The sequence below is a fragment of the Apteryx mantelli genome, chromosome 2 (genome assembly GCF_036417845.1).
Source record: "Apteryx mantelli isolate bAptMan1 chromosome 2, bAptMan1.hap1, whole genome shotgun sequence".
Taxonomy (NCBI): Eukaryota; Metazoa; Chordata; class Aves; order Apterygiformes; family Apterygidae; genus Apteryx; species Apteryx mantelli.
The window spans coordinates 167787058-167813200 of record NC_089979.1 but is presented as its reverse complement, the minus strand read 5'-3'; the positions used below and the strand labels follow the sequence as shown (position 1 = coordinate 167813200).

The following is a 26143-nucleotide window of genomic DNA, read 5'->3' as shown; positions in this document are numbered from 1 at the left end:
CTCCTGTCCAACAAACTGGTTTTGTACACATAAGTTTTATTCCAGTTTTTTCTATCTTCCGTCTGGAAAGTGCAAGGATGAGCTACTCAGAGAAGTAAATAAAATACAAAAAAACCCTTAAAAAACAAACAACAAACCAAGAACCTCCCCCTCACACACGCACACACACACACACACGGACAGCTAGGAAAGAATAGCACAAGGCAAGAATATATGATATACCCTCTTAATGCTCTCCCAATCTCTGACATTTTCAGCTCAGAGATATCCTGAACTAGCTGAATTTTATCTATTTACTGACCCACAATGAAGCTCCCTTCCACATGTTTATGTAGACTCCCCTTGGAGCCACGTAAGCTTCTTGCAAGTACAATCTTCTTTGGCAAAGAGTTCGATCCATCTACAATGTGTTGTGTCCTTCTGGTTGTTCTGTGCATATCTGCCACGAGCTTCACGTGGTGGCCCTTAGTTCTTCCACCAGAAGCAGTTAATCCCTGCCCACTCTCTCCAGGCTATTTGTGATTTTGTAGAGCTCTGTAATATCGTATCGTATCATAGAGCTTCCTTCCAGGCTGAAGAGTCCCAGCTTGCTCCATCAGTCCTCACGTGGAAGCAATTACAGAAAGTGCATTGCCACATCAAGCACCCGTGGCAAACCAAGGATTTACAAGATGATGTTTTCAATCTGATTCTTCATTTCTCCCCTAATAACTTGTAACCTGTGGTATACTTCTGACTACCACCAAGCACTGAGCTGATGTTGCCACGGAGCTACTGTAGCCCAAAATTTTGTTCCAGTGTAATAAGGATCAGCTGTGAGCCCAACATTTCATACGGGAAAATAACGTAGCGTCACTTTACATTTATCTGTATTAAATTTCATCTGGAATTTTATTTCCCACTCAGGCAGTCTAATAGGATCCTTCTGCAAATTGTCATAATCTGCTGTGTAAATTGTGTCATGCACGCCCTCCTTTCAGATCATATATGACTATATTAAGCAGCAGACGAGCCAGCACAAGCTGGAGACCAGGCAGGAGTTAAGCAGATGTTCTTTGGGCTCCCCTGGGCTGACTGCCTCTTGCCTAGGAGAACTGAAGGGAAAACCAGCCCTGGTGATCTCTCCCAAGCCTTTTTCCCTATGAATGGGATGTTAAACAAAAAATGCTAATGAATAGCGTAGAAGCTGAAAAACATTTAGTCGTGGGGGACTTTGTCAGCCAGCGTTTTATTATTGAGGTTTGCTAGCCTAAATGCTTAAAGGGTTTGTGTTTTAGCCCTGCTGGTGTATCTCATTCCTTGAAGAGAAGGAACATCTATTTCTGTCTTGATTTTCAGTGCCAAAATATCATTTCTTTCCCTCAGGGCACTTCCTTGTTGACAGACAGCCACAGGCTCCATCAAGTGAAGGAAGGAACAACATATTTCTTAGTCCTGGACAATGTTGTCTCAGAAGACGGTGGTGTTTATACCTGTGTTGCCAAAAACGCTGGAGGAGAGGTTTTGTGCAAAGCAGAGCTTATTGTACATGAAGGTAACTTAATTTTTTCAGCTCCATGAGTTGCTTTCAGTGCCATTGCAAAATATATTCTGTTGCAGTCTTTTTCTGGTATGGTATCTCCCCTGTATTCCTGCTTGGCATTTGCATGCTACCAACATGGTAGGATCCCGTGAGGGTAAATGGTCTAATGAACTACATCTATGAAGAAATAAGCTGGGTTTTTTTCGAGACTAGATGATGAACTGACGCAATGGACCACAGAAGGGGGGGCCATACTTCCGATGGTGTTCCGCTCTTTAGCATGGCTCTTCTGATGTATGTCAGATGAAGATACAGCCCCAAAGTCCATGTTGGCAGGCTCTTTCATCAAACAGCTACACCTAATTGTGTGCAGAAGCTTAGAGAAGGACCCTGATAATTTTCCCTGCCTTAAGTTGTCCTGTGATAGTTTTGCGCATTATTTGCAAGGCATTGTAATCTGAATATTAATCCTTACCTTTTCTTTCATTGCCAAAGCTAAGAAAGACCAAGCAGCGAAGAAAGTGGCCACCCGGAGAAAGCTCCATTCCCTCTATGAGGTTAAGCAGGAGATCGGAAGGTAAATAATTTTCCAGCTTTATAGCGTCCTTGCAGGGAATATCTAACTGCCCGTCTGAGCTGCTGCTTCGGTACAGAGCAAGTCGCTGTCTAAAGAGTCTGAAAGTAAGGAGGACCCATCCCAGCTTTCTGAGCAGCTTGTGAAACAGTGCTGATGCTATCTAGGCAAAGCAATACCCAAAGGGTACCCAGGGAAGGGTGCCCAAGACATGGACCTTAAGTACTGCCACTGGGAAAACCCAGCAGCTTCCTTGGAATACCTGCATTTGCCTGGTGGGACAGCAGCACCCGTTCCCCACCATAACAGATACCTGGTGGCCTGCACAGATGAGGCCAGCATCTGACCCCTCCTCTGATTTCCAGCCTCAATGGGAATAAACAGCAGCTAGAGCCTGGCAAGACAGCTTCTGTACTCGGGGACAGCCCTGTGACCAGCAGGCTGCCTTATCTGCTGGTACCAAACGTGTTCCAGTGGGTCTCTGGGTTGTGATGGACCCACAGCTGCACCCTTGGGTGATATCGGCGTCACAGCCCCATGGCGACGTACGTACAAGCCCCACGTCCATCCCAAGGATCCAGCAGCAAGCCTGCATCACCTGGAACAGCTTTTCACTCCGTAGAAGTTGGTTGTTTAGTTTTGGAGGCAGCCAGGAGAGGGCAATATCACCTCGCACAGAGGAAAATCAGCTTGTGATGTTGGAGAGTTTAAGACCTGAGCAGTAGGCAGCCGTCAAAGGCTGGGACCTGGAAAGGTCTGCAGCTGCTGCGCAGAGGGCTTTGAACCAAGCCTGAGCAGGGCTTGTCCTTTGATTTTGCACAGGGGCTGCTTCAGCTTTGTGAAACGAGTTGTGCACAAAGGGAACAGAGTGTCCTGTGCTGCCAAATTCATACCTCTGCGAAGCAAAACGAAGGCTCGAGCACATCAGGAGAGGGATATTCTTGCCCCCCTGTCCCATGATAGAATTACCAGGCTGCTGGATCAGTTTGAAACACGGAAAACCCTGATTTTGATCCTGGAGTTGTATCCTTTTCTGTGCTGCTTTTCTGAGGAGGCTGGGAAGTACTGGGCAGACCTCGCTGGTAACTAACTGAACAAATAACGATATTTAGTTTTTGCCTGAGGTGAACAAACACCCAGTCTTCCTCCACATTGCAGCATAGCATGGCTCTGTGAGCTCCTCAGGCATTATGGTCACAGCGGTCACTGAAGTATCATGTTCCAGCAAAAGTCCGGGCACTTGTGTGCACAGCGTGAGTGAGTTGTTAAGCACCAAAGCTCTTTTCTGAAATGTCCGGGAGTTAAGGGCTCTGTCCCAGTGAGATCCAGTCTGGGTGAGCACCGGGGAAAAGCCCATACTCAACAGGTACGTTGTAGCACGTGTCTCATCCCTACCATGCCCTGCCTGTGGGGAGCACCAGTTTAGAGCAGGCCAATGCCATTGCACTTCTGCGAGGACACTTCTGCAATAGAGGCTTTCAGGGATCATGTGCGTGTCGCGCTGCCTGAGATACCTTGTGAATTCTGCTCACTCTTACTTCAAACTGTCTCGGTTGGGTGGAGATGGATGCAAAACACAAGTGAGAATTTAACCGTAGCTGCATTTTCCCTTAATGCCACTGCAAGATGCTCCAGCGAAGAGCTCCTCGACCGTTTGTTCAAGAAGGGTGTTGTCACTGAAGCAGAGGTAATCTTTCTCTCTCCTTTCAAAGTCCCAAATTGGTGGGTGCCACCTTGCTTCTCCTTCAGCAAAGAGTAGCTTCCCGCTGCATTTTGACTATCAGGAATATCTTTATGAACCAGTGATAATCTATCAAAACAGGGTCGATATTTAAAATGTATCCCCGGCAGCTTTCATTACTAAGTAGAGTGTCTTCAGGCAGTGACTAGAAACAGCCAGAGGTTTTGAACACCAGCCTTGCATCCAGCCTAACGTAGACTGTACTTGTTCTATCAATATTACCATTTCCTTGCCCTCTGTCAGCTGGAGCTCCTGTATCTTGGCTTTTTTTTGATAATGCTCTGTCCCCTTGTGACTTTACTTGTGTCTGGTCCTTTGCAGTCTCCAAACCAAGGGCTGAGATGGTCGTTTCTAAAGTTTTTCACGATTCTGTGTGCTCAAAGAGCAAAAGGCTTCGCATGGCCCAAGGTCTAGTGGCCAGCTCTCCCATAGTTACTGCTAAAATGGATTTTTCTTCAGAAATACTCTGGGAAAATGTCGGTTAACACTATAAAATGTCAAAGCTAGAGGAATGTCAGAGTTGAAGCGAGCTGTGAATCTTCACACCTCGTTCAGGTTTATTTGTATTTGCTCTACACGTGGTCAAGAAAAATGGGTTTACAACACAGTTTTAAAATGTCTTTGCTTTTTAAGTCTGTTTGCCTGATTCATATCAAGCCAGAGATGAGTCTGAAATCTAAAGGTAAGGTTCATCAAAGCTGGGAATTTCTGTATCTCTTTTTAGCATGTTTCTATTTTTTTAAGCAAGGGCTTCCTCATATATAAATGGCTCCAGCAGGATAGTGTGGTTGCACACTGGGCACAGCTTCATTCAGCACGGTAATATTTGGTTCACATTTTATTTCACCTACAAGGGCTAATGTAAGAAGTTCATTCCAATTTTAAAAATATTTCTAGTTCAACCTCTGCTTCCTCACACTTATGAAAGATGGCTGGAATCAGGAACCTTCTTTAATTTTAATTATTTAATTGTTTAATGATTAATTGTTGAATAATTGATTTAATTTTTAGGTCAAATTGTATATCAAGCAAATTTTGGAAGGAATCAAGTACCTTCATGACAACAACATCCTTCATTTGGACATTAAGGTAATGTGCAGCGGCACGTCTAGTTTATAGCAGCCACTCAGTCAGGGAACGTGTGTTCTTTATTTGAATTATTCTTATTTACAACATAAAAGATTGCCCTCTTTCAAGGGCAATTGCCCTCCTTTTTGTTTTATTTAATAGCCTCTGAATATCCTCATGGTTTATCCTGAAAGGGAAGACCTCAAGATCTGTGACTTCGGATTTGCTCAGAAGATCACGCCATATGAGCCTCAGATCAGCAAATACGGGTCTCCAGAGTTTGTTGCCCCAGAAATCGTCTCTCAGTCACCAGTCTCAAAAGCGACTGATATCTGGTAACGGGCATCTTTGAAAATAAATTTTGTGCTAAATAGCATGAATTTGAAGCCTCCAGGTTAAAACAGATGTTTCCTTAGGAATATGGCATTGCATTGCATTGCATGCGCGTTCAGCCTTAGGGTAATTTACTGTAGTGTGGTACAGAGAGTCTGTTGTGCAGAAATATTTCTACTGATCATATCCATAATGTTTGCAATACACCACATTCTTACAGGTATAAAAATGGCATTAATGATTGAATTATGCTGTAGGCTGATAAAGCTGGTGCAATTAATAAAGCAGTCTCCATTTATCATTTCATAGATAAATGGAATAGTGATAATAACTGGAAACTGAAAGTGAACATTGGGAATCCAAGACCCATCAGGGCTCTTTAAAGCTCCTTCTGTCTGTTCTGATCAACCGTTATTGAACTCTGACAGCTAATTAATGCCAAGGAGCATCTTAGAGAAGGTGATCTTTGTTGCAGAGGCACCAACTAGAGAGGCTGTTCCTAAGAGTTTTTTTTTTAAAAAAAAAAGCCAAACAAACTCCAAAAATACATTCCAAGTCTTTTATGTGTACTTTGAAAACAGAGGAGTACTCGAGACCAATTTTTAAAAATGCTGTTCTGATCACAGTGAAATGTTTAATGCTATATAGGTGCAATTTCAGCTAAAGGGGAAAAAAAACAAAGCCAGGGTTAAAGCAACAGCTTTGGGGATTTATTTTCCTTTGAAAGATGGGCAAGTGGCAGGAAAGGGGGGCTGTGTGTTTGCAAAGGAGGGAGAAGCAGTGACTGACATCTGACATCAGTGTTCCCTTTCTCCTCAGGGCTGTTGGAGTCATCACATACTTAAGGTAAATAAACCTGCTTGGAGAGACTCATTCAATATCCCTTAGTCCCGCATCAGTCAGAGCCTCCGGCACCTTCAAATGAGGGATTGGAGTGAGTGACGCATGGAGTCCTTCCACGACGAGGGCAGTTTCTCTTGTCGTTTTCTCCTTTACTCTTTCCAGTTTGGCAAGGACTTTGGTGATTGTCTCTGCTTAGAGACTTCACGGCCACTCTCATGGGTTGGCTTCAGTCTTCTCCTTGCCCATTCGAGCAACCATCCTCCGGTAGCTGTGCAAAATCAAGCCCTTAATTCCTTACGTGCAAAACAGGAATAAATAATTCGGTCAAGTGCCTTGTCATGCTGGGCTGAAAGATGCTTGGGAGGTGAACGCGCCATTCGCCAGCATTGCGTGTCCCATGCATGAGTCCCTCAGGCATTTTAAAGCTCTGTGTAAGCATTTGTGCTTCAGTCAGCTGAACAGCAAATATGAGTCTAAAATCTATATCTGTTTTTATTTTATGGTGTTAAATAAATAAGCCTAACATGCAAGTCTCCATTTGCTGGAGAGAACGACAGAGGAACCCTTCTAAATATCCAGAACGGTGAAATTTCATGGACCCTTCCTGATTTCGTTCACTTGAGTGAAGACGCAAAGGATTTTATAAAACGGATCCTACAGCAGCGCCCCGAGTAAGTGCCTTTTTGTGCTTCCTACGGACAGGGTGCAAAGACGGTGTCTCAGCAGCCAGGCCTGAGCTCAGCGGAGCTGCAGTGGTTTTAAAAAGTGAAAAGCTGAGTGAGATGAGCTGCTTTATGCCCTGATTCCAGCTCTTCTTTATTCGTTACGTGAAAAACACTTGCCTGTAGTTTCCAAAACAGGTCTGCTTCTAGTATGGTGATCGCCTTACTCCCAAGCCCCTCCAGGCAGATGAGTTTCTGAAATGTTTTGGAGAAGTGGGGAGAGCATTAGCAAATACCTGAAGTCGAGGGAGTTTTGCAGGAATTAAATAATATGAGCCACATTGGTTAAGCACTTTCAAGTGCAGAAGGAGGCTTGAAAGCAGGAATGCAGGCGCTCACCTTTTAATTTCATTTATATCCTTTTTGCCTGGTGCCAAAGCTATTTTTGCTCTGGTCACCTGGGGAGTCAAGCTCACTCCTAGGGCTGCTCTTGACTCCCTTAAAGAGGCTCTCTGCGAAGGGGGCCATGGGATCCTTCCAGGCAGGGAGCCTCAGCTCAAGAAACCTTTCCAAGACTGAAAAAGAAGGGTTGTTCTACCTCATGGGAAGAAAACGTTGGATTGAAAGAGTCTTTCTGTCTGGCTTTTTGGTTCCAAAACAGCAGCAAAAAGTCATACCTAGATGTAGGTGTGTGTGCATGCGTCCACGCAATGCAGGCACTCTCAGGAGAATCTTGCCGTGGTGGTTTAAAGTGCCTTGCTCCTAAAAGATCATCTTTTCTCTTACCAGAGCCAGGCCTAGTGCTTTGGACTGTCTGTCCCACAAGTGGTTCATGGTAAGTTTGTCCTGCTTCTTTATTAGAATCATCAAATAATTGAGGTTGGAGGAGACCTCTGGAGGGGCAGCTCTCAAGGCTACGCACCCTGGTTGTTAACCATTTCCTGTTTTATTTTTTCTCTTGATCTCCTACCTCTGTCCTACACAGAAGCTCAGGCCTGGCTCTCCGGAAGTAAAAGACACCTCGATGTTTTCCTGTTAGGATGTCTTTCCTTTCAAAAGATAAAGATTCCTACTGACATGAGCAGATATAATACGTCTGTGTTGAGAGGAAACTGTGGCTTTGCAGAGAAAATTTGTGGTTTATATTCAAATGCCTGGAATCTCTAATGAAGGAAAGGAGTTTAAAAAAAATGAACTGAATTCACATATGTATTGGACAGGGTTTGCTTTTATTGCTGAGAAGCTGTTTGATGTTGTCTTCAGTTTAGCTATGAGGGGATTGTGGGATTGGTCTATTATAATGAAACAAGTGAGTACTTCCCTAAATGAAACAATTCCAGAGTGAGGGAATCCTAAAAACTTCTCAGGATATGAAGTCAGGATTTTTTAATCAAATTTTTTTTTTGCTCATTCTACTTTTATTTTCATTTTTGACAGCATAATCTCCCCCTCGATGCAGCTCATTTCATTAATACCAAGCAGCTCAAATTCATTGTGGCTCGGAGCAAGTGGCAGGTGAGTAGACCTAAACCTATGTTGTTTGGTCCTTCTAGTTGTATTTTTTTTTTAACTACATTTGCATCTTTTGAAGTCTACTGGGGTAGGACAGTGAGTGCAGCAGAGATCTTCTCAGGTTGGCTCTGAAGGAGGAATAAGCCCAGGGCAGAGTGGTCAATGGATGTGGCAGAAGGAGATTATCCAGGCTCTTACTGCAGTCGTGGGTTGTGTACTGAGGTCTTCCAGCAGGTGCTGAGAGAGGACTAAGACACCTGCATTTAGGTGTGTACATGTAAGCTAAGTGGGTAAAGTCCTGCTGACATCAGTGAGACCAGTGTAGTCAGCAGAGCCTTGGAAGGGTTCAGCTCACCCAAAAGCAGATGCCTACTGCCAAGGAGCTCAGTGCCTGTATTAGCCACCTCTCCATTGACTATTCTGGAGGCTGTCTCACCTGCAGACAAGTCTGTGTAGACACAAACAAGTGCCTTCGTGAGCAAGCTGGATCTCACCCCATGTTCAGCTGACTCATGATAACCATTTGGATGTCCCTTGGCTTAGCCCTCTTCCACTGAGTGGACTAGGAGTCCTCCCTCTACACTATTAGCAGCACACCCATGGACCCAGCGTGGTCGTGTCTCGGCTGACATGCACTAGCTTGTAAGGTCATGGTAAGTCGATCGTGTGTCACAACTCTCAGTGCACGGGGCACAGGATTCTGTGCCAGTGATTTGAATCTTGGCATTTTAAAGTTTCTGTAAGTTTGGTGTGAGAGTAAGGCTGCAACTCGCATATCCATGCACGCAAATCCTTTCTCTGAGTTAGTATGTCATTGTCAGAGTCCTTGACTCTCCTCAGTTATCAGATGTCCTCAGATAACACCAGTCCTTTTGCCTACTGTGGATAACTCTGGTAAGGTCATGAGCTAACGTTTATAAAAGTCCTCTTATGTGGTAAGTGCTACCAAGATACTTGTTATTTATAGAAAGCGCCCATAAACTTGTCATGAAAATTTGGCTTTTCTTCTGTTTTTTGGTATTTTTATGACGTTCATGGACTGTGCCACTTTTCTTTTTAAGCATTTTGTTTCCTTTCTAATTCCTATAATAAGTACTCATATGAGAGCAGAGGGATTTCACAGAAATATGCCAGTAGAGTGTAAAGTAGGATTTTGAAGTCAAAACGACTGAAGAACATACATGGACAAAATCATCTGTCCTAATGAAAGTGCCCATAGGATACCTGGTTGTGTCTATGTTAGCTAGCCTAGCCTGTCCTTGTAATCAGTAATGAATTATAGACAGGTCCTAAGAAGATTCCTCTTTTCCTGAAAGTTGTCTAAAACAACCAGGTTTATTGCCTTCTGAAGATGCCTGTTTCTCTCTGTTGGCTGTGAAGGAAGACCAGCTGCTCAATTTCAGCTGAGATGTCTTATACCTCAGAAGTTAGAGCAGATGAATCCTACCTCCTCCAGTGTGTCAGGTCTTCTGTTGGCCTAAGTCATTATAGGTCATGCTGCAGTCAGTGGAACTAAGGCCGTTCACTCCAAGTAGGCTCTCATCTGATGTGTTCAGTTAAAACTCAGATAGTTATGTCTCATCTTTTCCCATCTGCTTTGAATGGCCAAATTTTCTTTGAAAATCTCAGGCAGGATCCTGATTCTCCATTCACAACAGGAAGTATGTTCCCTAAAGATAATATAATATGTCCCCCTAAAGATAATATAGTTTCATCTTTGTGAATAAGAGAAGGGGCAGATTCAGAGAGCAAATAAGGCCTAAACCTACTACATGTGTTATCAAACTAGTCTGTGTGGTCTTTAAGAATGCAGAAGATAACTTTTGTATGTTTGCTTTTACCATACTCACACCATGCTTCCATCTGATTGTGCTGTATTTTGTTGTGCTTTTTCAGCGGTCTCTGATGTGCTATAAATCCATCCTGGTAATGCGATCCATTCCAGAAATCCTAGAAAGGACTCACGACAACACCTCCCTGGCCATCTCCCGACATCTTATTGAAGAAAGCACTTCCTCCAGTACCAGCGGTTCCTCTTCAGACAATGAGAACTCACACTTCCCCAAGAAGAGACACTTCGGCTCTACCCCTGAACTGCACTTGTCCATCTTTGATGCACCAAGCAGTCAGGAACCTGCAAAACATGCAAGTGAAGAGAAGCACTCCAAAATCTTGGTGCCTCCAGTAAAACCCATGAGGAGGAAGTATGCTTCAGTGAAGAGTGAGGTGGGGGACAAATCACCTACAGAAAGCAAAGAGCTCATGGCAAGTACCGCAGGACAGAAAGAGGAGGAACTCCATCCCAAAATTCGAGATGAAGGAGCAGAGCAGTCCCCAAAACGTAATGCAGCTGAACCTTCATCAGTGAAGATTTCCGTAGATGACACACTGGATCTACATCAGAAAGAAAAAACAGACACATTTTTATCTGATAAGGACAAAACTGAAAAGGTTGGGGATGGGACAGAAAAACCACCTATATGTGTTCCTAGAGAGAGTGTCATTAAAAGCACTTTCTACAGCCAAGCAGCTGAGCTTCCTGCACGGGGCTCTTCCTCTCCGGGCAGAGAGCTCAGAAGGCACTTGGACAGAGCCAGGAGGACTTTCCGGAAAGCTGGATATTCAAAAGTGCCCCTCAGTGGTCTCCGTGAACCCCTTCTAGAACAGTTTGAGCTGGAAGAAGAAGAAGAAAGCAAGTCTGATGATGGAGGGCACAGGGAAAGTCTCCTTGGTCCCTTGACCAAATCAGCTTCATTTGACACTGCAAGGAAACCACCGCATCCTGCCATTGCTGGTTCTAGCCGAAGCCGTTCACTGGATGATTACAGGCTGAGGGCCTCAAGGTCAGTGTTGGAACAAGAAATTTTGGAAGAAGACTATGATACAATATCACAGGAAAGTTGCCCTGAAGGCAGTCACCACTGCGACATTTCCGCTGAGCCGGGCAAGGGATGTTCTGTAGATATTTCAAAGCAAGAGGATGCTAGCAGAACCAGAAGGGATTGTTCAGGAGAACAACTCTCTGCTTCCATGCAATGTGAGGGTAATGGATGCCCAGCTGTTACTGTGCAAAGGTTAGAGAGACTTCCAGTATCACCTCATAGGAGTGAGAATAGGAAGCATTTACTTAAGAAGTCAAAAGCTGCTCACATGGAGGAGGAAGCTGATGATTTAGAAGGCAAAAGCCCCATTCTGACTGCTCAGCGATCAGATATACCCGCATCCTCAGTTCAAAAGCATGAAGGCATTCAGGCTAAATCTCTCTCTGGGAGTGCTTCTGAGACAGCTCTTCAGGGGGGCGAGCAGTCCATTTCAGCTCTTCCACAGTCAGCGACCACCTCCAAGTCAGCCCCCGCAAGTAAGGGAGAAGTGCATCTGCAACAGGAGTCAAAGCCCTCTGCTGACAGCACTGACAGCCATCCTGATCTAAAAGGTGAAAGCTTCCTTATTAAAAGGACTGCTTCAATTCCACCCTGTAAAGACAAAAGCCAGCAGCATTCACTTCAGAAGCCTTCTGCTCACAGTGACGCTAAGTCTCATCTCATGGAGCACGATAGGCCTGCTGTTTTAACAAGCCCACAGACAGAAACAGATTCACCTCCAGTATGTAAGGACAAAAGTCGGGAACTTTTTGATCAAAGCGTTCCAGCAACTACTGTCTTGGAGAGCAAAGAGCCAGGTTTCCGAACCGCTCTGCAAACAGCTGACAAAGATACTCACCAGAAGCTGAAGACCTATAAAGATGTGAGATCTGCTGTCTTGGAGGATGAAGGACCAGGGATTGCAGGGATTGCTCCAGTATCAGACAGTGATGGTGAAGGCCAAGTGCACAAAAGGCCCTCTGTTCATGTAGGCACAGCATCAGCAGCTCTGAAGGGAAAGAGTCCCGTCGTCCTGGAAGTCCCACCACCGAAACCAACGCCAACTTCCATCTCCGACAGAGCACACCAAGCAGCAAGGAAACGGCCGGCTTATAGCAAGGAGAGGCTTGCTGCTCTGAAGGGCGAAGGTTCAGCCCTTGCAGAGGCTGTTCCCGTTTTGGTCCATGAGGCTGAAATCAAGGGAGCTGTGCACTGGAAGGCTTCTCGGAGCAGTGGCACGGTGCCTGCTGTTCTGGAGGGCAGACCCCCAGCTGCAACTGTTTCGCCACAAGATATTCGCCTCCCTTCAGTGTGTGAGAGTGAAAAGCAAGAACATCCACAGCTAGCACTTCGTAGTGAGGTGAGATCTGTTGTCTCAGGAAGTGGAAGCCCAACTGCTGGGCAGCCTATGCCTGCTTCTTTCTCCAAGACCGAAGGTCAGGCATATGAGCAGCACAAGGCTGCATATCACAGTGGCAAAGCTTCTGCTGCTCTGGAGGGCATGCATCCAGGTATTTTAACTGCTTCGCAGCCAGAAGGTGCCCCAACTTCAGTCTATGAGCAAGAACATGAGGAACACCCAAAGGTTTATGGTGAGGGAAGAGGTGCTGCTTCAGGGAGTGGAAGCTCTGATGCTAGAAAACCTGTCCCACCGTTGCTCCGTGGGAATCAAAGTCAGGAGCTCTCACATCACAGGTCGTCTTTTTACAGTGATGAGGAGTCTGCTGCCCTGGAGGGCTTAGTGGATGAAATGGTTTCGCTGTCTGAAGAGATGGATGTTTGGGCAGAGTCAGTTTCTGCTCAGGAGGAATGCAGAAAGCACATCTCTTCTCCCACAGAAATGTTCTACAAAGAGCCTGGTGGCCAAGCACCCATGGAAAGTGCCTTTCCTTCTGGTCAAAGCAGTAGAGGAGGAGAAGTCTCTGAGCTGGATGATATCACAGAACCCTACCTTGCTGTGCATGAGGAGTCAGATTTACTGAAAGGACAGGAAACACAAATGGCTCCTCATGAATGTGAGCATCTGGAGGACTTAGCGTTTGAAAGCCCCAGTTCTGAACAAGTAAGCATTTCCCAGACTGATAGCTTGGATTCTGGAAAAAAAGCCAGTCAAGTGTCCGTGAACAAAGACACTGGTAAACAGCCAGAAGTGTCTTTAGTGAAAATCAAAGATCTGTCAGATGAAGCACCCAGTCTTGGCAGTGGAACTCCAAAACTTGACATATCAGAGGTAGAGCCCGCCTATTTGAATTTCTCGGATTTGTATGACATTGTCTATTTTCCATTTGAATTTATGAACTTTAGGAAGCCTCCACCCAAAGCAACTGGCAGGCGATTTATACCTTTTAGTGAAAGGGCAAGGTCACCTCCTGCAGGACATTTGCATCAGGATAAAAGACTGTGCATCAGAGAAGAGGCAGACGAGAGGAACAAGCAAAACCATTTGAAACTATCTGAGAATTCAAAGGCAACTAACCTCTTAGCCATGGGGAAAGGGTCAGAGAGTCATAAGGAAATGTACAGCTCCCAAAAGGAGCCGAGCGGTAAGCAGAAAAGCTCCTACAGCAAGCCAGGACTCTTTAAACCCTACGGCAGATCTCATTCAGCAGAGCGGTCAGTGGAGCAAAGTCTGAAGAAGAAAGTTAAAGCTTCTGTTGCCCATATTTCAAGAATGCTGAAAGGAAAGACAGCTGCTGAGCAAGAGACAGAGGAAGGTAAATATTTCATTTTGTACCTTCATAGAGCTGCTGGTATAACTGGGCTCCGCTAAACCTGTCTTTTATGTTTTCTGCAGCGTATCTGAGGCCCTGGCTAGACAGTAACTGCAAAACTGGCAGTGGCAGGTTTGGAAATCAGCTGTCCTCAGGCTGTCCCCTAGCTCCCTGTTACTGCCCCTCTTCAGGGCAAAGTCAGCTGAGAGCTCATGGAAGCGGCTTGAATTCACCTGCCTTAATTCGCACAAAAGCAGAGCAGGGCTGGATGACCCAATGTCCCAGCTTCTACCCCACTGACAGAAGAGCAGCAACGTGCGAAGGTTGGGAGATAAAACACTGCAGTTACTTCTGCTGTTGTTGTCTGACCGTGGCCTTAATGACAAATCTTTAAAGCTAAAGAGACTGGGTGAAGTCGGTGAAATTACCGCAGGATGTATACCTAAGTTAATGGTATTCAGGTCTGGACAATACAATCTGTCCTTACTTCTCTGCCTCCCCTGGATATGCCCTGTTCTCCCGTTACATCGTTCTGTTTGTAAAAGCTGTCACAACTTTTTGTGTTGACTAAAGGCTCATTAATAAGGAGGCCTGTGACTGCCGAAATATTTATATGTGAAGTGCAGAACTGTTTGCTGTAAACGTATGCCACGGGGAGAATAGTGGACTTGAATAACTTCTTGTCCTTTCTTTGTAACAGAGATTGGTGTGCTGGGAAGTGAAGCAGTAGAAAAAGAACCATTAACAGGAGCTGAAGGATCTTTGAAGAGGAAACCGGGACTCTCTTCATTCAAGTTATCAAGCCTCATGCCAAAGGAGAAAGGTATTCTTCATTGCCTAAGTCATCAGCTAATTTTATCATGAGATATCACTATGAATACAGCTGCGCAGCTTGAGGCCAGTAGCTAAGGATGGATCTGCATAGCTGTCCTGAGATAGTCCTGGACCAACCCGTACAAAGCGAGCCAGACTCCTCTGTTTATATCATTACTAGTGTCCCTGCTAAAACTCTTCTTGTGGCCATGCTTGCAAATTGGAGCCATTCTAGGAAGCTACTGCAGAGGACTAAACTCGACTTGTACGCTATAAAGAGAAGAAGTGGAGTGTCCAAACACCAGACAGCAGAAGAGGGAATAGTGAAGCTGATATTGGGGAGTTTCCTAGGCTCCAGTCCCGTGTGCACGTGTAAGGGCCAAACAAGCTGTTGCAGGAGACAGAGCTGTGAAGTGAGCAATGTGGGGGCAGCCCCCCTCAGATGTGGCTGCTCAGTGCTGGCTTTTCCTCCGAGGTCTGTCTCTCCAACTAGTCAGGGATCGTGGGCGTTTCCAGCCACTGCCTCGACCCTGTTCCTGCAGTCTCACTCGCATTCCCTTTATTCAAGCAGTATTCGGCCAGAGCCCCGACAAGCCCTGGGAAGGGCAGGTGTGTGAAGATGGCAATTAATCCTGGGCACTGTGGATTAACAGCACCACAGAGACACAGAAGAAACCCTGAAGTCTCCCTTTGCCATGGACACAGCAGATATCATGCTCTAGGGCTGTTTTCTCCTTCCACCTCCAGCTTTTCCCTCCTCCTCTCTCTTCCTGTGTTGTCTTGGTCTGATCCCCTCATCCTTGGGCTGTCATCACTCAGTTTTGCCCACATATATAAGCTAGGCCAGTAGAAAACTCCTGCTGTGGCATATATCTCCTCTGAGGAACTCTGCTGCCTTTGCTGTACCAGCAGGGCTGTGCAATGCAGATGTTCCTCAAGTGCCTTTCAAGGGTCAAATCTGCCCTACTGTCCAAAAACAGTTAAATACATAGTGAGCAATAAAATTCCCAGAGGAAGAGCGTGGTGCCTAGTGTCCGCAGGAAAGTTTGGGACATCAGAGAAAGAGCCGTCTTGGTCATAGTGTATGGGCAGTCATGCTGTGTACGTGGGACTGAAGGGGCCTTCTTTATTTAAACGGAGCCCATACGTTAAATGTCCAGGGGATTCTCGAGAAAACAGTGGTCAAATGAATGCCAGAGCATGAACAAAATGTCCTCAGACTGGTCAAAAATGTTTTTTGATGTTTTGCATGTAACTATTATCAACATAGCTCTGCTGGCCTCTCTGAATAGCTGCTGCTCCTCTTCTTTGCAGCACCTTCATTTGTTGAAGAGCTCATAGACCAGGCTACTGCCGTAGGACAGTGCGTAACTCTGTCGTGCCGGACGGCGGCTCACTCCTCCCTGCACATCAACTGGTTCAGAGGTGACTTTGACACTCCTTTAGAGAGGTCCTAGCCTCCGGGGTAGGCTGGGACGAGGGCGGCTGAATGCAGGAAAATGTTTTAGCCTCCTCAGTATAAATTTGCACGGTTCTTAATTTTCATATCCTCTGCCTTTCAGATGGGATACCCATCCACAGCAGCAGTCGGATCCTCATCTCAGCCACACTCAAAAACTTCCAGCTGTTAACTATTCTCTCTGTTAATGCTGATGATTTTGGTATTTACACCTGTGTGGCCACCAACTCCCTGGGCTCAGCATCCACCTCTTGCATCATAAGAAAAGCTGGTAAGAGAGAAAGTAGCTAGATTTTTTTTTTTTTTCTGCTTGTGGTAAGTGGTGTATGCAGAATTGGTCAACTCTTGAGGATTTGTTCCTTGGTTTTCCCCCCTGTGCTAGCTGTGAGAACCCAAGTGAAATCAGGAGACCTTGGGACTTGACAGTCAGAAGCAGAGTGGATTTTAAACAAGAGGACCACTGTGATAGCTAATGCAGCTGGCATTCAGGAGCAGGCACAGCAAGATAGATGCTGAAGGTTAACAGAGTTAGCAGACCTAGTTCAGTCTGGCAAGCAGGTTTGGAAGCTGAAGGTTGCCCCAGGTTTGGAAAACAACAGTACTTCTGGCCCTGGAAAAACGTGACTCCCTTCCATGCACTTGGGAGTAGGGTATCTCACCTGAGCTTTCTGTAGATAGGTTCAGGGGAAAGTTTCTCCTTTGCCTGCTCTAGTCCACATCCACAGCCCTTGCCGTTTGGTAGCAGGGCACATTTTGCACTGTGTTCATTCCCTCTTTTCCACTTTTTAGTCTCTCTCCTAGATTCAGAGCCAGTCAAGTAACACTGCAGTTAGAACCAGGTTTTAAAATCTTTGCTGTGTTTAAACTAGGCACAGTTAAGTTACTGTTCCAATAGGAATCATTTTTTAGAAATAGATTATCTGTAACAAAAAATGCCGGGTGTGCAGGAATATGTCACAGCAGTGCTATAGATAACAGTCATTTTCGTGCCTCCTCTCGACAGAAGTTCCTCCAAGCCCTCCACCCCCTGACATCGTGGAGGTCTACAAGGATGGAGTGCAGGTGGTCTGGAAACCTGTGGAAACCAACACCCCCGTCCTCTACACTCTGCAGTGCAAGAGCGAAGGTAAAGTGGAGCCTTATGCCTTACAGAGAACATCTCAGTCTGTATGATCTCTCCACCAGCTGGGTATTTTTTTTTTTTTCCTGAGAAACAACTATTCCTCATTTTAGCATTCTAGTTTAGAGTTAGGAATGAAAATCATACTGCCATGCTTTAGCCACGTAAAAGTTCGATGCTGTGCTGGCTAGCCCTGCATGCAATATGGATACTTATGCATATACTTAAAAGGCTTTGCTAAGGTGTGAATCAAAGTAGGTCTCATGGAAACGGTGACCAAAAAGTGAACTGTCCGTGCAAGAATACGCATGGTTGCACAGGTGGTGCCAAACACGTAGTCCTGAGTAATCCTCTCAAATTGCAGTTACGACGGCGTTATACATAACAGCACCCAGCAGCAGTGATTAGCAGTCACTATCATCCTTTACCTGGGTTTTCTTTGCAGTCAGTGGAGAAAGATGGCATCTCAAGAAGGCAATCACCCTTTACTAAATAGACATACGTTCTTTCTCCATTGACTACAAAGAAAGTTTAGGGTGAACAGCCAGGACAAGATGACAAAAGTTCGGCAAGACTGCGTGCCATCCTTTTGATGCTCTCTTCCAAGGCTTGCTCCAGAATCTGCTGAAGTCAGTGGATGTTTTTGCACTTAATTCCATGAACTTTGATTCAAAGCCCTAAGCCTGTTCTCTCTCATGGGACTGCTTTTGCAGTGCTTATTATGAATACCGCTACTAATAGTCCTTTCTATTGCAGTCCTGCATACACAGTCATTTGAATTGAATGGTTCCATGTTGTTTCTTTTAATTCTCCTAACAGACATGCACTTCATTCTCGATTAACATGAGCATGGGCAGAAGCTTTCTGCCCGTTTACTCTGTGCTTGATGTCAGATGCTTTTCCTCCAACACAGTCTTCTTTATTGTTACTTCTTTTGAAATAACTGAAATAACACAGGCAAGACTTTGGGCAAGATGTTCCTATTAGGAAGAAAAAACAAGAAACAGCATCTGCTATCTTCACTCACATTCTGTGTATTTGGCAGGAACGTGCAAAGTCGTGCTTTTCCATATGCAGGCGGATTAAGATAAACAGAAAACAATTCATTCTCTTGTCCTTTATCTGACAACAGGTTTTTACGCACTGCCTCCGCAGGCACGTCTCTGATTCTGAGCCATGGCTGCTCCTTCTTACACGTGCACACACCATAATTCAATTAGTACCCAGCTGAGTCCTTGACACCTTTGTTGTGGGTGGTGAAATATTGCCTGTGTTACGGCTTGAGATACTCTGTTGTTTTCAGTGTTTATTTGAATGAAAGCATGGGCTTCATCTCAGTCGTGGTCAGGAAGTTTGAGTTCAGCCTTGAGCACGGTGCCAATGTCAACGTGCGGGACACAGCAGCGAGTGAAATGTTTGCAGGGATTTTCCAGCTCCCACCTTAGTCCCATGGGTAATGACTCCAGGACAAACCGTCAATTTTATTTTCTTGAGAAATCACTTGAGCTTCATAACAGTGGAGTGAGCTTGGCCCTGGTTTCAAATACTGGGTTTCCTAGGAGGATGTTAATGGATGGTTCTTTTGTGAAATCCTGCACTTCATGGTTTCAACAGGATTCAAGATAGGACCAAAGGGGAAATACAATGCTTTTTGTCAGGGTTTTGTCTGGAGTTCTTCATGTATGTTTGCACTTGAGGTTGGTGGTATGAATTAGAGAAACAGAAACTGTACAAGCAAGTTGCATCATTCCTCTGTGACAACATTGCCACACCTTGGACTGATTAAATATAAAACAGCTGGCTTCAGAAGAGAGGAGGTTGCCACATGCACAGCTAGTTAAAACATCTACAGAAGAGGGCCATAACACACGTTTTCCTTCACTTAAAGATTGCACTGCTTTTCCATATTTCTGGCACGTGAATAAAGTTGACGCAAAGAAAGAGTGGCATGACCGTCCTAACCTCTTTCCCTCTTCCCTTGGCCAAGATGGGGAGTGGAAGACCCTTGCTACGGACATTGCTGACTGCTGCTACTACGCAAATAATCTCTCCAGGGGGTTCGTTTACTGCTTCAGGATTGCCTGCATCAGTAAAGCAGGAATGGGCCCTTACAGCGACCCATCTGACAAAGTGAAGATCAGTGAGCAAGATGAAATGGGTAAGCTACTTGGTTATTGGAAAGCATTTTGCTTTTGCTGCATCGAGACAATTGCACCTTTTTAAATACGGCTTCAGAAGTCAAGGGGGAGCGAATCAAGACCAGTTCCACTTGGCTCAGGGTGTTTTGAGACCTTGGCCTCTTTGGCTGTCTTATTCACAAGTAAATTCTTTCCTAATTCTGGACAGAATTAGCAGAATATCTGTGTAAGGCATCTAGAAACTGTAGATCACGCACTGAAGATAATATGCTTGCTAGGCCTTTGGATACCACTCTGTTTTGAGGTGAGATCATGAGGAAACAGGCCTGGGACAAGAAACTTGTTTCTTGAGGCATTAATCTAATAATACGTGTCTGCCTTCAAGTCACCTATTGTCAAATTCCTTTTTGCAAACGTGTCCAGCATTTCCAAACAGATGCTTTAACGTGTCAGGGAATGTTTTAATATTTCCAGGGAGCACTCAGATAGAATTGCATGCCAGGACCAGAGCAACTTGTTTCAGCTGATGCCCTGAAATACCCAGCTGAAACAAATTTCTGTTCCTTTGGCAGCATCTTATCATGCACTGATGACTGGTTATGTGAGAAGACAAGAACCAGTAGCTGAATCAATAGTCAGCAATTGCAATGAAAGTTTTGATATCATAGTCATAGGACACAACATACAGTCAGTCTCATATGGTCTGGAGTGATGACACCAGGGAACTGCTGTGTGGTCAGTCCAGGATTTGTTTGCATTAAAATAGGATTTGGTGTCACAAGTGGGAGACAACATGCAAACTTGCCTGGAGAAAGCTCTGCTATTGTAGTTATCTTTGTTCATAAAGAGATAGTGGAGAATGGCTCAGAGAGGCTGTAGTTTCCACACAGAGGTGTTTTGCTGTGTAATCCACATCATTTTTTATCTGCAGAGTTTCATGCTACAATGCAGGACTTCCCATCAACTGCTACTGAAGAAGAGAGTGAAATAATAGCACCGTCCGAACCTTTCCCAACCTACCAAACCTATGCCTTCCAAACAGAGATCAAAAGGTAGGTAACTTAACTGAGTGCTCAACTAACCAGAGTGAAATGCTTCATGTAGCTAGAACTTAGAAAAGTGACTTTTATAAAAGCCCTGCTCAACTACTAGTATGGTATTTTGATGAAAACGCCTCCAGCAGCAATGACATTGGACATAGAAACCTGAGATCATTGGCTGAGCAATCTTTGTTGTGGTTTACTAGGATTCACTCCTGCAATAGAGTGGCTGTACAATTTAGAGGCAGAGGAAGGAAGTGCCGACTGTGACAATAGTTGCGATAACCCAGCATAGGGCATGGATGAAAAATATGCAGTGGGATCCTGTTGACTTTAAAATACAGAAGCTCCTGGCTCTTCCAGAAATAGCAGAAGTTTAACTTGCCTTTGTGTTCCTTTGTACCAGGGGGCGTTTCAGCATCGTCCGACAGTGCAGGGAAAAAGTAAGCGGCAAGACTTTAGCTGCTAAAATCATCCCTTACTGGCAAGAAGACAAACAGGCTGTGCTCCTGGAGTACCAAGTCCTGAGGAAGCTTCATCACACAAACATAGCTCAGCTGAAGGGAGCCTATGTCAGCCCACGGCACTTGGTGTTGATCCAGGAGATGTGCGTGGGACCAGAACTACTCCATTCTTTGGCGCTCCGGTAATAACACATGGAGGAACTCCTGGAGGGAAGGGTTTCTGGTCGGGGCTGGTGTCGGCAGCAAAACAGCTGTTGTTTTCATTTGTCATCTTCGATTATCTCTTTCCATCTGTTCCAGTGGGCTGTCATTGCTAGATTTGTAGTGCATTTGTTCTGCGACTTCTTATGACACAAGAAGGTGCTTAACTTCCCTGCCTGGTTGGGGCAGAGGACAATTCAGGGCCATCCAGTTTAGAGGTTGAAAGCATCGTACGGTAGTTGATATGAAACTCTCTCTCCCATAACAAGGAGATTACTGTGGCTCAGGAAGCCTTGTTTCCCCTCCAGATCGTTTCTCATGATGGCTGCAGACAAATCTGCTGAAATCCTCTGATTAAAGGAGTGGGAATGGTGGGCATCAAATCTGCATTTTTATCTCTGCACCACCACTGCTTTCTCTGTAGTGCTGTTCACACAAGCCTCTGAACCTCTTGCATCCATAAACCAGACTCAAAAGAGGGACCAGCCTCTCCATATGTAGTAGATTCCCTAAAATGAGTAGAGTTGCTTTTGCTGGGCTTGCAAGGACCTCATGGGATTAGACTTCCAGGGGAGGATGACAGTGAGTGGAGAGTAGAGCTCTTGAGCATGCAAATAGGACACCTCTGGTTTCTATCCCCTTTCTTCTACCAGGCCCTTCTACTCAGAAGTGGAGGTCCGAGATTACCTGTGGCAGATCCTCAGTGCGGTTGAGTACCTCCATGCCCACAGCATCCTGCACTTGGATCTCAGGTCTGAAAACATGATCATCACTGAGCCCAACCTGCTGAAACTCCTGGACTTTGGCAATGCACAGTTCTACACACAAGACAAAGTTATTACCATGGACAAGTGCATGGACTATGTTGAAACCATGGGTAAGTACAGAGTTGAGTCAGAGCAACCTTGGCCTTTATGCAGTCCATGGTAAATAGAGTCAGACTGGGCAGTTGGCCACGGTGACAGTTTACAGCTGGTCCCAGCAAGCAAGGTCTCCCTGGTGCTGCCTTCTGATAAAAGTCTGTGTCTGCAGGAATGGCTGGCGGTGACAGCTTTGTCACTTGCTGACCATGGGGAACACAGCCAGAGGTCATGGCCAGCACCACTCTGACTGCAATCCATGTGCCCTGAGTTGATGGGTGTAGTGCCACCGTCCTCGCTTTGCCTGGCTGCCGTATGTAGGGCTCAGGAGGAACCACAGACAGCCTGGCATACCCAGGCCTGAGACTCGACTGGCAAACCACAAAGCTGACATCAGGGATGTCCCTGAAAGCCACAGAACCCCTTGTGAACATATGCTATATCCATAGGAATATTCATGCTCTAGCCCTCATATTCCCATTGGTGTCATGGGGTTGATAGGAGAGAAGAGACATCTGTTTTTTACCAGTGAGGAGGAGACCGGGCCCTCAGCATCCCCCGTGGGAAACGTACATGATACATAAAATGGGAAGTAGTAAACCAGCCAGATCAGGAGGTGCAAGAAACCCCAAAAAACAAAGCCCCTTAGAAATGAGCTCAGAGGTGCCCATTGGTTTTATGTTCTCAAAGTTTCATTGCATTTATGACCCATGGAGATGTCCTACCTCGAGCACCTCCCTGTGCTAGATGGTTTTTTTCTCCATCCTTTGGGGAATGTAGCAAAGTACAGAAGTACCTACTGCTTTTGTGCTGATCGTAGTGCTGGAGTGTGGAACAGAGCTTGGTTCACTCGCATTTGCTTTTCTAGCTCCAGAACTGCTGACAGAGCAAGGAGCCCTCCCTCAGACTGACCTCTGGTCCATTGGAATCACAGCATTCATCATGTAAGTCAGTCTGCCACAGTAGTCACTTTAAAAGTGCAATTTCAGAGTCATCAAGCAGGGGTGATGCATTGACTTGGATACCTCAACCTCAGTTATGTCTTTTCTCCTTGGCGATGCCACAGAAGGGTGATGGAGGGTGTGCAGCTGGCTGCCCCGTGCCAGGATGCTCATGGCCCAGAGATGTCTCCAGATGGAGCAACGAGCTGCCTGTATAGCTCCTTTATTCTAAAAGTAGACCCAGCAGCTGCTTGTGTTTCTCACTCAACTTCATTTCAAAAGCCCCAACTTTAACTGGAAAATTTGAATTACACCAAATGGCTAAGCATCCAAAGTCATAAAACCCACTGAAGAACACTGCATGACCTTCCTCTCACTGCTGGGTGGGAATTCCTGGGAGCAGAAGCATCTCTGGAGTGGCCTTTCATGCTGATTAGTTGTTCTTTTGGGTTAGGTTGAGTGCCAACTACCCCATCAGCTCTGACATAGCCTGTGAATTCCTGAGAACGACCAGGAAGGGGAAAGTGAAGCTCACGCGATGCTATGCCGGTCTCTCGGGAGGGGCAGTGTCGTTTCTCCAGAGCACGCTGTGTGCAAATCCCTGGTAAGGCAGTGTCTCCTTTCCCAACAGGACAGTTTATGCAGATCCTGGTTATTGCCCCTTCTTTCTCTCCATTTCTTAGGAGCTTCCTCACCCAGCATGGCTCCTTGACTGATGTTCTCACATTTTTGTGTCCTGGGGGAAGGCCATCAGCCTCAGAGTGCCTTCAGAGCCCATGGCTCCAAGAGACAGGTTTGGACAACAGACAGCAAGCGCTGGTTACCTTTCCCACCACCAAATTGAGGAATTTCCTCATGGAACGGGAAAAGAAAAGGGGCCTGCTGTGCTCCAAGTACGGCCTGATGATTGCACAGTGAAGCAGATGAGAAGACGCCGGTGAATTGTCTCCCTCCCCGCTTCTGCATTTAGTGTTTGGCACTAAAGGATACTGTCAAGTTACTGTGCATCAGCTGAGTTAGGGTAACTGCCTGGAGTTGTGCATTTAGCTCTCTGTGAACGCAGTTTAGCATAACTGTGAACAAATCCAATTCTTGCATTTGCCACAGGGTAGGAATGAATGCCTGGACTGTTAGTATGGCTCATCTGACTGATGGTAACTTGACAGTATGTGTGTCACTTGGCTCCAAGCTTCCTGGAATAACCAGGACGGATTTGTCTAGCCAGTTCTGAATGGGACTAGCTACCATCCCCGAGTAGCTTTGCAAATCCTTCCCTGAAGTCAGGAAAACTCCACGCATGCGAACACAAAGACTTCTGCCCCTTGTCCCAGGACGCGGCACCAGACACCCTTTCAGATGTTACTGCGCTGCTCGTCCCACAGTAACAACCGCAGCAAGGTTTGAGTGACGGATGGGCTTTCTCACCTGCCTGCAATCCAAAAGAAGTCAATAAACAGTTATGATCAGAAAATAGCCCTGAGGCAAGGAGGAGTTAGAGAAGGTGATAATTAGACTGTAGGATGAAATCAGAGTAAATATCAGAAAGCTTCACCAAGGGGAAATAGTACGAAGTGTAGCACCTGCCTCTTTTTGAGCTGATGGTGAATAGCAGCGTATCTAAGGGCTTTGGACAGAAAGGCCCAACCGGATAAAGCTCTGAGCAGCCTGGTCTGAGCTGATAGCTGACCCTGCTTTGAGCAAAAGATTGGACTGGAGAGCTCCTGAGGTCCCTTCCAACCTGACTTACCCCGTGATCCTATGTATTTGCCAAGTACCAGACAAAAGGGTGGAGTGGTGGGACTCTGCCAGCATCTGTGGGCGGCTGGGCTCAGCATGTTGCTTGCCTGGCCAAGTACACAACCAGACAGCACTGTCCTCACAGGGCCTGACCCCGGCTTAAACACAGGGCTTTGCCACCCAAGCTAGAGGAGAATACTTCTAGCTGTGAAGAAGAACCTCCCTGCAAAGTGTACCTCCCTTTGCAGGAGGAGTAATTAAGCGTTATGTGTGTGACAGTGTTACCGTAGATGGGGGCTTTCCAGTAACTGATGAGTTGCATCTCTTCCTTTTCCTGATCCTGCAAGTGGCGATAGCTTGCTTGGCTTTGAGCAGAGTTACTGTTCTCCATGAACGCCCAACGTTCATGGTTTGTAAAACCATGAAGCTCTGCTTTTCTTTGGACAGGCATTTGAAGTCTCCCACTAGACCTTGAAGTAGACTTGCCTGTCACATGAGATCTTAAAGCAACCCCTCCCCTGTCTTTCTTTGTCTGCATCCATTGTCTTAGAAGTGTGTTAAAGAGCAAATGTGCAAACCTGTGAAAAAGCAGCTTTGCCAAGCTGTGACTTGGAGTATGGGCTTCTCTAGGAAAGAAGTTCCCAGAGGAGGCGGATGGAGAATTTTAGTTGTGTGGCCTCCCTCACAAGCAGGCTAAAACGGGCCTGTGCAGCAAGCCCTTTCCGAGCACATCCGAGGCCGTTAGGCAGCTGCCAAGCCTGGAAAGCAGTGTGCGAGTGGGTTGCTGCTGTGAAGTCCCTGCCTTGCTTGGCTCCCCGTAGAAAACGCACTGTTGCACTGTTTCGGATCTGTGCATTCAGCCTGCCGCAGGATATTTCCACATGTGGTGTGACAGGGTGGAAGGAGCTTGGCCACAGGACAAATGCCTGTTCCCAGGCTTGTGGGAGATGCGAGGGATCCTCAGTTACGTAGTTACGGTCATTTTGCTAAATGCCTGCACATTAAAAGCCTTCCTTTACTAGGGTAATTACCTAGAGCGTTATAAATTTTCAGCACAGCAACCGTGTTGTTGAATGAACTGAAGATCTCTGGCTAGAGGAAACCTGTTTTGACCTGTGTGGTCCAGGTGGTATCTGGACAGAACGTACTTGCTCTGCCATAGCATGTACAGCAGCTCTTCTACCAACACGAGCAAAGAGAAATTGGGGCTGGGACTGACCAGCAATTGCACTCAATCATGTAGTAGTGCAGTTCTCACCTTTGCAGGCCACAGACAATAACGTGCCACGGATAACTTTACACTTCACTCTTCCTGTCAGCCTCGGTTTTAGATGCTGAGATTCCTGGAGTCTCGGGGGGGGACATCAAAGACGCTTGCAGGCCGTGTGAACAGTGCGTTGGAGAAAAGTGGGTTAGACGGTGCTTTCGCTTAGGATGGCTTTAAATGTAATTGCACAGCAGTAAAGGCATCAGACGCAATAATGACCACGACCTCGTTATGCGCCGAAGATTTATGGCTAAGAGACCTTGGTAGTTCGAAGCG

At 45.9% G+C, this 26143-nt stretch overlaps 1 protein-coding gene across 1 annotated transcript in view; it reads left to right on the top strand.

Annotated features, from left to right (window-relative positions):
• Positions 1-24635, top strand: part of LOC136991344 (obscurin-like) — a 138160-nt gene extending 113525 nt beyond the window's left edge. Inside the window, 22 exon segments of the mRNA XM_067292210.1 lie at positions 1366-1534; positions 2018-2099; positions 2919-3119; positions 3723-3783; positions 4849-4926; positions 5068-5240; positions 6058-6084; positions 6600-6752; positions 7533-7578; positions 8181-8258; positions 10152-13830; positions 14528-14650; positions 15955-16065; positions 16203-16370; positions 17103-17225; positions 19207-19377; positions 20289-20409; positions 20804-21043; positions 21716-21939; positions 22791-22866; positions 23318-23466; positions 23603-24635. Coding sequence (XP_067148311.1) covers positions 1366-1534; positions 2018-2099; positions 2919-3119; positions 3723-3783; positions 4849-4926; positions 5068-5240; positions 6058-6084; positions 6600-6752; positions 7533-7578; positions 8181-8258; positions 10152-13830; positions 14528-14650; positions 15955-16065; positions 16203-16370; positions 17103-17225; positions 19207-19377; positions 20289-20409; positions 20804-21043; positions 21716-21939; positions 22791-22866; positions 23318-23466; positions 23603-23781 — 6432 coding nt within the window. The 3' untranslated portion in view covers positions 23782-24635.
• The last annotated feature ends 1508 nt before the right edge of the window (positions 24636-26143 follow it).